Source organism: Rhincodon typus, chromosome 11, assembly GCF_021869965.1.
Source record: "Rhincodon typus isolate 14 chromosome 11, sRhiTyp1.1, whole genome shotgun sequence".
NCBI lineage: Eukaryota > Metazoa > Chordata > Chondrichthyes > Orectolobiformes > Rhincodontidae > Rhincodon > Rhincodon typus.
In genome coordinates, this window is record NC_063342.1 from 61,004,903 (window position 1) to 61,020,289 (window position 15,387).

Sequence of the window (15,387 nt, forward strand, 5' to 3'; positions counted from 1 at the left end):
CTGAAGAGAGACAAAGAGGTAAATGTCACACATTGCAGCGCAAACATTTTCCAAGCTGTACGTCTGGAAGAAAAAAAAATAGGCTTTCACGTCAAACTTCACTTTTCAACTGATGAGTAAAAACAAGAGTTAAAAAGAAAGCAAATTGGCAAAATTAGAGGCAACTTTGATTATTGATTCAATACGTGTGTGATGCCAGAAAACTGAAATCATAAATGTTGGAAGATACACTCTCCAATGTGTGCAGAAGTCATAGCTAAGTTGTAGAAAACTACGAAGCAAATGGTTAATACACTGAAAACAAAAAGTGCTGGAAGTCACAGCAGGTCAGACAGCATCTGTGGAGAGAGAGCAAACTCATGTTTCAGGTCTGGATGACTCTTCATCTAGACTCGAAATGTTAGCTTGCTCTCTCCATGAATACTGCCTGATCCACTATGATCTCCTGCATTTTTGTTTTCAGTACAGATTCCAGATCTGCAGTAATTTGCTCCTAAATGGTTAATGCATTTGTCTTAAACTCTTTTTGATAGGCACACGTTTGGAATCAGTGGGTTATAATTCTCCACTAAAATGACAAAAATAAACATTGAAACAATCTATTAACCATTCATAAAGTAGTACCATGGAATTTCTGAACCAAGTTCCAGGTTTTTCACTTGTTTTGCTCCCTACTCTTTAAAATACAGCTCAAATCATTAAATGGATAGCATCGCAACAGGAAGGGAGAGGATTTACAAGGGGCAGTGCTATCCTCCTTACTGTCCCCTGTTACAAAACTTAACATGACGTCCAAAACAGCAGCAGTTCAAGGCATTTTCCTACACACTGGGGAGCATGACATTTTCAGCAGTGGGCTGGAGATGATCAATACAAAAAGCATAATGAAGTGAGAAACCCTCCATGGAATGTGGAGGAGACAGTTTGATGAGAATTAAATTACTTAACATCTCACAATTTTTCAAAGCAGAACATCTTTGATTTTCAAAATCATCCTTTCCTCTTCAAATTGCTTGTAGATGACAAAATTTTACATTTATATACAGCCTTCCTTTCTCTCTCTATCCAGTATCTTCATTGTCTGAGGCTTGCTAAGCAGGGCAAACACCATGTTATCACCATGAGACAGGACACAAGAACTATCTCAGCTGTTACAGGAATTGAACCCAACCTGTTAGTGGTATTCTGTATCACACTCTTAACCATCTAGACATCGGAGCTAAAAAATCTCTTCCCCTAGTACCTTCAACATAGTAAAATGCCCCACACAATCAAACCAAAAATTAACATTGAGCCAAATGAGGAGTCATTAGTGACTAGTACTACAGACCACCTTGACTTGCTGCTGTTATCTTTGTTGCTGCAGGCCATCCTGTTGAAACCAGGGACAAGTCAATAGAATTCACAGCGTGCAAACTGGAACAAACTGAATAACAGGAGATTGCTCAATGTCTCGGTGGGGTCATTAGAAAGAAATATATACTACGTTTTGTTTCTCTTTCATTCCAAATCAAAACATCACAAGATGTGGAGACATTTGAGCTACAACTGTCTTAAAAATAGCTCCATTTTCTATTGTGTCCCTTCTTTCAAAGTAGAACTCTTCAGCCATGTCAGCAGTGTATATACATACAACTGGAGCAGTCATATATAGAAAAACAATGTTCTATGAACAAGACTGAATGTTTTTGTAAGCACTCAAGTTCTCTGACAAATGGTGAACTGCTGATCTGCAGGGTAATTAGATAGAGGCGTAGCTTTATATCCAAAGGCTTTTATGTTCTGAAGAAAATTGCACCTTTAACCAACTTCCCTGCAGTCCAAATTGCAACTCACATCGCCTTAAAATAAACCATCTCCAGAAATAGCCAGGGATCCACAAAATGCCAAATAAATTCCTCCTGTTAAGCTAAACTGCTTCCATAACTAACTGTTTAAAAATCTATAACAATGAGGTCTGTCCAATCCAGATCCCAATGCACAAAGAACTACAGCAAAGCAGACTCTGAATGGGATAAAAACACACCCAAATGTGGTTCTGGGGGGAATGTGACAGTAAGGCAAGCCCAAACCAGGAGGCTGAAGCCTGGCTGGATTACATTCCAAACCCCCTGTCTTGAGTAGCCGTCAAGTAAGAGGCAGAAGAGGAGGACGGAAGGAGGTTGCCCATTCCTGAGCTGGCAATATCTTTTCAGAGGGCAGGGGCAGCACGAGGAGCACTCCCATCTATAGCGGAAACATTCATGTGTGCCATAGCATAAGGGCCTCCTGAATTTCCTCAGGAGCGGAGCCAGCCCTCTGGAGAAAATCCAGTAAAAGAGCAGGAGCAGCTCCCTGGAAAATGGCGCCAGACTAGTTTTGCCACTTTGAGGATTTTCTAGAGAAAAATCTATTGGAGGCCGCCCAGGTGTACGGGTTCTCTGGATATGGAGAGCCCACGGTTCCAGTTCAGCCTTACACAATCCGCCAAGCCAGACAGTGTCTCCAATTTCCACATGGACCAAGGTTAAGAGGTTCCAGGGAACGGCACAGCCTGGACTTCAGATCTGACAATCGAATTATCCCTTGCACAAACCGAGGGATGGCTGACTGTCTTGGGACTTCTCAGCTGTGTGGGGCGGGCAGACTTCATAAATGTTACCAACCTGTCAAACTGTTGCCCTCTCCTCTTCTCTTGCCACCACCCAACCCCACCCCCAACGAATCCTAGTTTCCACTCCCGTTCTGCCAAACATTGGCTCCCACCACCAGAATGCAGCTGCACACCCACTCCCAGGACAGAAAGTTCCTGCACCGTTCCCAGGTTATTGGGGCCTAGGACTGTGTCCACTGCTTTAACCCCAAATCCAGATTTACCGAGGCCTCAGAAATCCATAACATATTGGGAGCATTCCTACCTTCAGCTTAGGAGGGAATCATTCAGAAAAGCTACAGTTTAGACAGAGCTGGAATATGGCAAATTCTAATTTTATCAGTGCAGTTTCCAGGGAAGGAGCTGTAGGTTACTAGACAAGCTAATCCCAGTACTACAGATTCCCCGTTTACAGATGTCTGATCACAACTGGCATTCCTGCTTGTTGTATATCCCCAGTTTTAAATAAGGAATTAAAATTCAATAAACTAAATTTCTTCTTAAGTGTTCATGGGATGTAGGTGCCACTGGTTAGAACAGCATTTGTTACCGATTCTAATTGCCCTGGCGGGACTTAACAGTGAATCACATAACTGAGTCTAGAGTCACATGTAGGCCAGACCACACGTGGACAGCGGATTTCCTTCTCTAAAGGAAATTAATGAAGCCATTGGGTTTTTATAACAATCGACTGTGGTTACACGGTCACCATTAAACTGGCTTTTACTTCCAGACATTTTTTTTTTGAAAAATTGAATTCAAATTTCATTATCTGCCGTGGTGAATGCGAATACATGTCCCCAGAACATTGTTCTGGGCTCTGGGTTTCTCGTCCAGTGACACTACAAGCTCAGACATTATACATTTAGCTTGACAAGCACACTCGTGTATGGTTTTCAGAGTTTGCTGGGCAGTTGGTAGAATGCGATCACCAAAAGATCATCCAGGATTACACAATGCCTTTTAATAAAAAAAATGAAATTTGACTTATTCAGCCCACTATAAATCAGCAGCCTTGATGTTCCTCCCAACATGGTGCAAACAGGGAACAGCCAATCCTCTGACTCACTACGGTAATGCCACAGGAGATCTGCTTCTTTATTCAGAATAAATAACGGCTCAGGGTCTGTTGTCAAGCAGCATTTCCTTTCGACATGGGGCACAGCAGGAAGCCACCACACTGACTAATCCTAAATTAGGGCTTTTCAGGGATAATGTCACAGTAAGGGACGGTGCCAGACAGGTTTTACATACTTACACATCAGTCAGCAAGGCATGGTCACTTGAGTTGAGAGAGAAGTATAGGGACACAATCCTTTCCACCTTGGTTAGAGCCACATGGCCACAGCCACAGAACAGCGACACGCCAGAGAAACACAGAATTGTTGCCAGCAGCGACGCATACGGAACTCCTCCAAGGCACTTAATACAGCACTCGAAACAACCTGAGGGCAGAAGAAAGCACAGCTGTAAACGGGAAGCTCCTGCATAACTAGGAACACTTCTCCAGTCAAAAATGTACCTGCATTTCTCTAGGGAGCAGCTAATTGCCCAGAAGTAAGAAGGTACAGAACATACTGTACAAACACTTTCATTCAGACCGGAACTGTACTATTCAATGCATCTGATCATAAATCATCTGCTTTTAAGCAGTTGACATAAAGCATTGGAAGCAAAATTCCTTAGCGCACCAACAGCAATAGCTTCGTTGCAGACGTTCTGAAGATGATCCATTTTCTACTTAAACTTTATTTCCAACAAACTGAAAAGAATACTGGAACATGACTAGGCCAATTGGCCCTGGAGCTTGCTTTGCCATTCAATTGGATTGAGACTGATCTATAATCACCACATCATCTCCCTGCTTGAACTCTATGTTCCACCTTTCCACCCTCACCTAAGAAAAATGGATCAATCTCAGTCTTAAAAGAACTTAGTTCTGGTGAAGATCAGAAGAATCCCATGAGGCCTACAGTATAATCTCATGTTCCTGGCAGAGAGTACTATGATTTTCTAACCATGAACTTTAAAGGATGGGGAATCACCATAATTTCTTTAGACAATCCCTGTTGCGACCTGTGCCACTGTGGGACACAGGTTGTGAAACATCACAAGAGCTACTAGATGACCTTTTGCCCCAGTGATGGTGAAGCATCTTGCTGTATAAATTGACAGCCAGGCTGCTGGCCCTGACCAGGATGAGCTAATGCACATAGTTTCCATTTCTCCAGAGTGGTGGATCCTGCTTCCAAATGTAGGTTGAGAGTAGAAATGTCAGAATCCTGAAAACTCTGAGGAAGGATTTGAATAGGGCCACAGAGGCTTTCAGATTATTATTTAAAGAGCAATTTGGTGGCACACATTTGAGATGGAACCAGCTGAAGTTACCAAATTCTATAGTGTGGAGGGTGCCACAGATGTACCCTCGAACTCCTGATAGGTCATTCATTGGAGACCCTCCTGGAACCCTCTAAACTCCAGTGATGTCAGTGGTCATGATCAAGGGTGTGCACAAACATAATCCAAGTGTCAACCTCACGATTCCATTTGTTAAAAAAGTATTGCATCTTCCCCTATGAAGCTGATTGAATACACGAGGCAAATTGATGACTTTATTATGTTAAACGTCTCTTCCATCTAGCATAACCCTGGACAATAGATGACTGGCAATCCAGGGGCTGGAAAACCCTGGTTTGAGAATTTACTAGATACTATATAATTTTGGTGCACTTCTTAGGAATTTTCAATGGATCGACATATACCCACATTGATACAGACTGTCAGTCCATGGGCAGACCAAACTGCCATCCTGGGATATGGTGTTGAGGTGTTGGGATTGTATCTGCCATCCTTCACAGTCAGAATATCAATCTTAGCCACTGATGTCATGTCAAGGAAGCAGGCTCCTCAGGGATGGGACCAATGGGAACTGAAGAATATTTTACCTCAGTTCACATTTGTAACCCTCCCTGACACCAACATTAACGCAGTATATCTTAGCAGCTGGAAGCACACATCCTTCCAACTAAAAATAATGCATGAGTTTCAAAAAAAAAAAAGGCAGACTCAAAATTAAAGCCATTTTTCTGTGTTCAAGGACATCTTATAGCCTGGAACAGGCCAGACGTGCAGTGACTTGCGGACAGGATAAAGCAAGACAAGTATCAAAATATTTTCCTGCAGCATAGATTCCCTCTATTCCACACTTTTGTCACAACTGGTACAGGACAGGTACAATCTCTGTCAGCATCATTGCACAATTGCAATCAGAACCATTGGTCATTCTGTTTTGTGAGTTCTCTGTTCTGCTACTTACTTCAGAGTAAATTTGTTGCTGACAAAGTCTTTCAGGATAGGGATCTGTCTGTAGGGCCTAGTGTGGTAGAGGGAAACCACTTTGTACTCTAAGAAGAGGCTGTCATCTTAAATAAGATGTAGTATATTGCATGCTAGCGCCTATGGACAAATTACAATTAAGTGATAGACAATATTGCAGAGGCTATAAGGAAGTCCCAAATGGTACATCTTACTCCTTCAAAATCCTCAGGTGTTCTCCCACCAAGCCTGGGCCATCATGAATAGATGGCACTCCTCAGCATTAGCCCTTTCAGATCCTTATACAACAAGTGCTAGATTAAAGTCACCGTGGCTTAGTCAATGGGAAAAACAGCCAAATAATGCAGTGAGGTTACAACTAGTCAGAAACAGTTGCGATTATAAATGTTGTATGCTAATTGTTACAGGGCAAACAAGAGTGTCTGAATAATGGAGTTGGATTTGGACAGAAAACAACACATACATTGAAAATGGATGACCTTGCAAAAACCATTTCAGAGTACTGCAGATGTCGGTAATGTTAAATAGAAATGGAAAATGCTGGAAATATTCAGGCAGCCCAGCAGCATTTGAGACAGTAAACAGAGTTAGAGTTCCAGGTCCGTAGAAAGGTGGTAAACCCGAACGTGAACTCCATTTCTCTCCCTTTAGTTGCTATCAGACTTGTTGAGCATTTCCAGTTTACGTATTTGTACAGAAATCTGTACTGAGATATCTGGATATGAATTCAGCACAATCTCCTCCAAATAGGAGCCAAAATCTCAGCATTACAAAAATTAAAAGCAGCAACTTTTTTTTCTGGAGTCCATACTACTCATCATTAATACAGAACACATTTACATTCTGACAGATTTCAAAAATGCAATTAAACTAATGAGATTGTGTTTATTACTGACATCTTTAATATACTAGCATTTGTAATCAGCTCCCAGATCTATAATTGCTCCCATTCCTAACATATTCAACATCTGTAACAACTCCCAAAATGCAGAACCAAATTCCAAAATCTGTCATCCACTCAAACAGGCAATTTAAAAAGCTGAATTATCTGTTTCTCTAGATACCAAAAAGATCCTCACTCCCTTCTCCCCCATGAACCATTTAGCTATTGGGGAATGGAGTGAAGCTCTGAAAGGGCCAATGCTGAAGAATACATTAGGCACTGCCCAATATGAAGATGTCACAAGTAATCATGGAGGTGTGGGAAAAGAACTTCAGGCTTCCACATGGTTAGATGTAAAGTGTCCCTCATTGTCTCAGTATTCCTCAGTAGTTTATCACATCACTATAACGTGTACCTGGTTGTTAAATTACATCTTGTTAGACCACCAGGGTAGTTTTCCTCTGCCACACCAAATCAACCAGATCCAGTAGTTTCCTGCCAACAAGGAGAAGGATAGCAACAGATCTACCAGATGGATTTTATCCAACAATGAGCTGTGGCGAAAATCCATCTTACAACATTAACCTTGACTCACTTCCACATGATCACTTTCCAAATTCTGTTTCTAGGTTATGCTTGGGAGCTGTTTATCTAAACAACAATAAAAATAATTGTTTTTCGCATGTTTCCCTACAAAAAATGTCCTGTAGCTGTAATGGAAGACAACTCTGATAAAGCTGATCGCCAAGCCTGATAATGACAAAGGAAATCATACCAGTCATGACAGGAGTACCACTGAATGCTCTCTAATTACTATTACTGGTAAATACAGTATACAAACTGATGAGTTTCTATATTGGTTATCACATTAACACTGTACCATACATTTTGTAAAACTTAGTTTTAAACAGGGAATATCAAATTAAATCCTTTCAGATTTGTTTGTGGATTAATACAAATAACAGAATACATTCTAACTGGCAAATGTGCAACAGATCTTAAGCGATATACGTTGTTACAGGAGTACTGCACAGTCTAAGATGTCATCTTTGATTCAAGAGGTCCCACAGCAACCATTCGAGGAAGAATAAAGGTTTTCTCCCCAGTGTTCTGGCCAGTGTGTATCCTCTCCAACAATGCCTTACACAAAACAATAACCTGATCATTTATATTATCTGTGGGGTCTTGCTGTGATCAATTGACTGCCGTATTTTGTTCATTCTCACCGTGACTGCACCGTGGGGTTCTCTGAAGTTCTGAAATGTTCAACGTAAATACATGTTCTTGGTATGACGGCGCTGTACATGCTTCTGTACAGTGTATGCAGCTAGTTGTAAGTTTACCACCAATGTGAAATACCAAATTAATGACAACCATATCTAGTCATGCTACTAGAATGAAATCGCCCAGCTATCCAATATTGTGCAGTCTCTGAACAGCAAGAACTTGAGTTTGAAGGAAGTAATTCTCCTGTCCATTCTTTTTAGGAACTGGATTGAGAAGACACCCCAAGAATGTCTCATTCAACCCACTGAAAATAGGTGCTAAATTTAGAAGAGCAATGTCTAGCCTACTCCATCAATCAGTCTGACAAATGAGAGGGCCAGAGGCGACAGCAATAGAGTAGGCCATCGTACCTCTGAGCAAAGAAGCTGTTAACATGAATGGGCGCAGTCAAATATATAGTAGTGCTAAACATTATAAGTTGGCACTTGGATTCCACTGAGCAGGGATAGACGCTGCATTGATCCCATGACAGCTAGTTTCTGAATGAATTTCTGCTTGCTATGGAAGTCTCAAACCAAGGAAATCACACTCAGCTTTCAGACAGAAGGGAAACAGAGAGAAGATTTGTGACCGCACACTGGAGATCTCTGGCAGCTCTTAGTTGCTGTTTTGACAGCAGATTGTGTGCCTCCATTGTGGCAAGAGAGCAGGTGGCCAAAAATACAGGGAATGAGAGAAATTAGAAACCGGGAGGAGAAACTTTCTCAAACATGCACATAAAAATAAAAACCTGACTGTCACTTTGTGCCCTCTGCTAGAAAACATAAACCTCTGGGGATTGGATGTGGAGTTGGAAAAATAAACTGCAAGTGAAACAGACAGAATCAGTCCAAAGATATATGTGTGTGTGTGTGAGAGAGAGAGTGTGTGTGTGTGTGAGAGTGTGTGTGTGTGTGTGTGTGTGTGTGTGTATGCGTGTGTGTGAGAGAGTGCAAGAGGGAGGGAGGAGGAGGAGGATTACAAAAATGACTGAATGGCTGAGAAGTGCCTGTGAACGCCAATAGATACTTATTTTAATCGTGCTGGAATAGAGCCTTGCCTGCTAGTAGTGCCATTCGAAAAGTTTGGATCGACATCTCCAATGATTTTCCAAACGTTGGCTTGAAATTCACAGCCAATATGAGTCCAAATTAGTTGGCCATGCATACAAAGTCTGAAAATGATTTCTCACAGATAACCCACACAAGAATATTCTAGTGACACCACGACACAATTCGATATGAACTGCCATCACCCTGCAGTGCTTTGCAAACTGTTCCTCCTTTTGTTTGCCTATCAAACACTTCTCCAACAAAGACGGCGGCCCCTTTAAATCCTTGGGGGGAACAGATGTACAAGATTCCTTGAACGATTGTGCTGTGGTTGCAGGATTCCTATGGACACAATTGACCGTAACAATGAGGCTACAGCACTCTGAAGGAACGGGGAGTTAAAAGCAGACTTGAAGGGAAACTCCGGCATTGCTTTTTCCTTATTCCCATGGCCTTCTGATCTCTCACAATAATCCAGGCGCCAGAACTGAACAAATCCCCAGCTCCTTCCAAGGAATGCAGGACCGCACTTTTTTTTTTAAACGTGCCACTGTTTTAAACACTGGGAAACAAAAGACTGAAAGTGAGGGTCTGCTGGCACACAGAGTTTACACCATCAAAGTGAGGTACTCTAAAGGGCAGTTGAAACCAGGGAATCTGAATTATCTAAACAAGCTGGTTTACAGCTTATTCAATGTAGTTAGGAAAGTTAAGTACAGGTTCTAACTAGGGTGGCTTTTCAGAAATTGCCAAACCTGTCCAGTATATCATTTTGAACAAATGAAGTGAATGAATGTACAAACCAAAAGAATAGTATAGGTCAGAAAGTAGGAAAACATGAGATCTGAGACAACGATGGCCTAAACTTGGTAGAATCTTCTCTGCCCGTCAAAAGCATTTGAAGTAAAATAAACTGTCCAAATAATGGCATGATAATGAATATTTGTTGAGATAGATTTTCGCGATACAGGAAGGATGCTGTGGAATTTTAGGAAAGCAGTTGTGTTGCAGGGCAGTTTCGCTCAGAATGGTTGAGTACTGATTTTATGAACTGCTTCTTTTCTGATTTATTTTCTTTTAGATATGCGTGGTGAAGCTAAAATTACAGCCCAACTCTTGTGAGAAACAACACAAATCTATCTTGGGTCATCATGACCCTGCAATTTTCCTTCCTTTTCAGTCAACCGGGGGATTTCCAAGATTACTCAATCCAGTGGTCTGAGAATACACATGGGATCTAGTGCAAGGAATTCATTACATCAGAAAATGAAAGGGAGCTATGCAGGTATGTTGTTACAGATGTTGCGTAGGTTATGAATGACTGCTCAATGTTCAGTATGGTAACATGGAAAGGATATGGGCTTACACCCGAGATTTCATCACAAAGTAATTTTGTTCAGACGTTGGGAGCCTGAGTGACAAAGAGGTAGAGCTGATCTTGGAGAGAGCAAGAAGAGTAGAGTGGAAATAAGCAAAAGGAAGACATGTGTTCCAGGCTAAAGCAGGCAGGGGAGTTTTGGATGCAGTAACAATTCCCAAAATGCAGGACCAAATTCCAAAATCTGTCATCCATTCAAACGATCATAGATCACGAAGTTCAGAGGTCATTGAGCCCAATCAGCTTCGGCCTGCAGCTCTTTGTAAAAACTATTCAATTAATGACTAGCCTCACTTTTCTGCTCTTCTGCTCAACAAATTGTTGCCATTCAAGTATTATACAGTTCCCTTTTTTATATGGCTGTTGGATGTGGTTCTATAACTCCTGCAGGCAACACGTCTTCTCATCTTAATCTACATCAATCAAAATGATTATTCTACAAACAGATGGTGAGGCAGTGATGCTCTCCTGATTTAGTTCTGTTAAATGATGTACGTTAAACTTTATTTTTCTGACAGACTGTTGTGTGTTTCTAGTTTTTTATGTTCTCAATACAGATTTCCACCTTATTCCATTGTTATCAGTTTTACTGGTAAGAGTCAATTTATTCTGCCAGTATCCCTTCTCCTCCCTTCCTCTTATCCCCTTGAGTCCTTCCTGAAAGAAGCACTCCATGCAGGAGTCACATTGAGAACTGGTAAAATCACCCAATACTTCCCTGCCTGAGGCTGCTGGGTCCCAAACTCAAGCAAGAATCTCAAGTTAAAATGTGCCACATGCACAGAGAACGTGTGACTGAAGATTCAAAGCACCATTTCTGGAAATTTAATTCGCATCCAAGTCAGGGTTGGTAAACAAGGAAGGATAATGGGCTAATGATGACCCAAGCTGAATTCGGAAGATCAATATTCATGAATGAAAGGCTTCAGTTCAGGCTTCCTTCGTACACTGGGCTTTTTACAGCAAGGGAGCTCTCTCTCTCTCACACACACACACACAAGCTGCCTTCCAACACATCTCAACCATTTCCATCCATTCAATCTTCAATGGCCATTTTGTTTGGAAGTGCCACTGTGCTCTTCTGTAAAGTGCTGTGGATTGAAAACATTCTTTTGTCTCCCGGCCTGTAAAAGAAGTGTTTCCATAGAAACATGGTTACTAATGAGCTAGTGATTTGCTGGGACCTGGCCCCACAGCACAGTTGTTGACGGTGGGTTTAAAGAATTCACAGGAACAGGGCTTTGGTGGGGGTGGGGGGGAATGGGGGTGGGGGGGTGGTGATTGCTGGTGCGAGGAAGCAGCAACAAACAGAAAAGAAACAAGGGTTATGACTATATTTGTGGTAGTGACCAATATTTAGACACTGAAGAACAACTTGGAATATCCTGAACGGGGTGGTAGAGAGCAAGAGAGAGAGCAAGTGAAAGAGAGAGACGGGCAGGGCAGGGAATAAATCTGTGACACAAATTTGCTATCGATTTTTCTTTTGGATTGTGAAATATTTTTGATGAAGTGGACCATTGAGAGGCACCAACCATCATTTCCAGTCCTACGCTCCTCCAGTAAGTAAAAGGAGAGAGTGGAAGCTTCCAGCTGGATGTACTGGTCCTGCCCACCAGCTTTACAATAAGGTCTCCTGGCAGGAACAACCAATTCTCCCTTTATTCCAGCAACAATCTGCTGGTTATCTTGTTTGAATCACTCTCTGCCCTGGAGAAATACACTGAAGATGGTGTGGAAGAAACCTTGTTCGCACTATTATTGTTTCTTATGAAGAGGATTCGATTAGCTGTCAGGCTGGGAAGGAGATGGGTATTTCCTACAGCTTCGGATGAGCTGCTTGCATTTGCATGTCATGCTTGATTAAAATTATTCCCTCTCCTGATCATCAACATTACTGTCCAATTTCCCCGTGCTGCTTCTTAGCTAACAGAAGTGAAACCTTCTGACTAGAAAATACTGTCAGAAAATAATCACTCCTTAATCACCTCATCCTCTCTTGTTGTCCCTTTAAGATGCTCCATAAAATGTGGCTCCTTTAATTTTGGTTACCTGTCCTAATATCCCTCTATGTGGCACAGTGTCAAATTTGGTGTGATAATTGCCTTGGGAGGTTTTACTATGTTAAATACACACAAATAAAAGTTGTTGTAGTTGTATCCAGACTTTATCTTAGGGGCCTGCTGTCACCATGCAGAAGCTTCCTGAAACAGCATAAAAGCTGCCCACAGTGACTTGCATGGGAAAGTGCCCAGGCTCCAATTCCCGCCAACTCCCTTAACATCATGAAGACAACGTATGAATAACCTAGTCTTTCTGTTCTGCAAGGCAGGCTACTGGAATACTGATAGGCTACGACAGGATGCTGCCTCCCCCAACTCTGCGCAGAAGTAAGGGGACCCTGCCGCCTTCTGGACTCAACATCGAGTTCAGTAACTTCAGGGCTTGAGCTCTCACATGTCCTTACCCCAACCTCAACATACCAATCCTTGTTAACAGAGTCTGCTATTACACACTACCCATTGTTAGCCATTAACAGTCCCCATTAAAAGATATTCACCCTCCTCATCAAATTGTTATCCAATCCTTTATTTGTCCAACCTATCTTTTCTTTCTTTGGGCTCCATTCCCACCTATTGTTTGCTCCTTACCCCCTTACCCCAGCCTATCTTATGCATATAAACCAACAATTCCTTAGCTACCATCGGTTCTGAAGAAGGGTCGTTCGACCCTTTTAAAAACATTTAACTCGGATTTCTCTCCGCAGACAATACCAGACCTGCTGAGCTTTTCCAGCAATTTCTGTTTTGCTCCTTGCAGGAGTGAGGGAGCTGGAGCTCAGAGACCTTCCATGATCATGCCCCTCATTGACATTACCTTCATTTAGCCCCACGCAGTAAAAAAAACAAATACGTAAATCCCACATCTCATATCTTCTAATATTCTTTCCTCTTGGCAACCAATTTGTTTTGATGGAGAGATTCATTCAGCAACTCAAGGTAATTGTCATTAATAAAATCTATAAAGATGAATTAGTCCCTCAAGACATCTTTCCCCCATTCACAAAGGAAAACTTATCACAGTTTGTAGAGGCACTGGCTTGATTTGAGTCTCTAAGCTACCCTCACCAGGAATCAGGCCAGGCCAGGCCTTGGCATCTGTTGAGAGTCAGGCGTGGATCAACTTTAAGTCAGGCCAGGCTGCACACATCAGCAGCGAGACCAGGACGAGGCTTTCCATCGAAATCAGACACTGTGGAGCTGCTGCTTGGTGTTATTACTGGGGACTGGTTTGGGTCAAGGCCCTGAGAAGATTTCACAATGGGCCTGCAAGCAACAGTTTAAGTCAATGCGGTCACTTTGGAGCAGCTCCCTGAACCACAGGCTGAATGGGAGAAAACATCATCACTGTGCTCTTGCTTACTTGCATGTAAGTTTTGTTAAGTTTTGTCCACAGAGGGAGACATTTCACTAACTACTTCAAGCTGCAGTATTTAATAGAAAATTAAATGACGTAAAGTCTAAGCTCTTTATAATGTAGTGTCTCACGCAAAAACCGGGACTGTTTAAGCCTGTACAAAGGCCATATGGAGAGACGTTACAGCCAGACTGCAGACTATTCTTGGCACTCAACACTCAATGAAGCCTTCACTTCAGAGGCACCCTGTACAGATCTAACATGCCACATAATACAAAAATGTTACAAAAGGGGAATATCTATACACTTACAGTTCCCTTGCACTTGTCCCTATGATATCACCACACAAAGATTTCCACACAAATTACCCATCCCAGCAGTTTACCAGGATAGTAGGAGCAGTTGCCTTTTATTCAAACTTCCTTTAATGCTGACTTGGTACTGCTGTTACTGAGAATAGTTAACACCAGATCACATACAAAGGCCCACTTTCTGCCACAACAGACAGCCAAATTTGGCATGGTGAAAGTGACAGAGGTAGTCAGAAGTCACAAGTCACTCCCCTCCCCTTTCCCTGAACCTCCTCACCTCCCCAAAACAAACATGCATTTCCCATTTTCATTGAGTGGAGTATAGTCATGCCTGGTTTTGCACGTGCAGATTTTACAAGGTAGCAGGCTAGTTAAATCACCAGCCTGCTTCACTTAAGAGGGATTTTGGCACCTTGTGGTGTGGGAATCAGACCCTGCACATTAGACCTGCTAAGAGCAGGTGAGAACATTGCAGTTTTGTTTGGATAGTCAGATACCCACTTTGGAGAGGTAAGGTATCCCAATGGATACGCTTCCATGGCACCTTTGGGGAAGGATGTCAGACACCCTTCAGGATTGATAAAAGTACAAACCAATTTTTCTGAAAAGTGCATAAATTGATTGGCACTGTCAAACTGTCAAAAAACTGTCAATTAATGTTCAGAAAATGCTTGGAGTTTAACAAAAAAAAAGTGCTAGGTACTTCAGAGTGACCATGCTGGTCAACAAAGATCTGAATATATTAACCCCATTTTCAAGCTGTTGGCCCATAGCCTTGGAGGTTATGGTAATACAAATGAATCTGTAAACATTGGTTAAATGTTACAAGAGTTTCTAACTCAACCACCCTTTCAGGCAATGTTCCAGACTTCTACCATCCACAACTTTCAGAGTGCTAGGGACCCGGATTCGATTCCATTTGGCGACTGTCCATGCGGAGTTTGCACATTCTCCTCACGTCTGCGTGGGTTTCCTTTGGGTGCTCCAGTTTCCTCCCACAGTCCAAAGATGTGCAGATTAGGTGGTTTGGCCATGCCAAATTGTCTATAATGTCTGGGCACGTGCAGGCTAGATGGGTTAGCCATGGGAAATGCAGGTTGACAGGGAGAGGG

At 42.2% G+C, this 15,387-nt stretch overlaps 1 protein-coding gene across 3 annotated transcripts in view; it reads right to left on the reverse strand.

Moving 5' to 3' along the window:
- gpm6bb (glycoprotein M6Bb) overlaps window positions 1–15,387 on the reverse strand; it is a 169,376-nt gene that overhangs the window by 25,806 nt on the left and 128,183 nt on the right. For all 3 annotated transcript variants that reach the window (XM_048602508.1, XM_048602507.1, XM_048602509.1), the window contains exon 2: window positions 3,891–4,077. In XM_048602508.1, coding sequence (XP_048458465.1) covers window positions 3,891–4,077 — 187 coding nt within the window. The remainder of the gene's footprint in view (window positions 1–3,890; window positions 4,078–15,387) is intronic.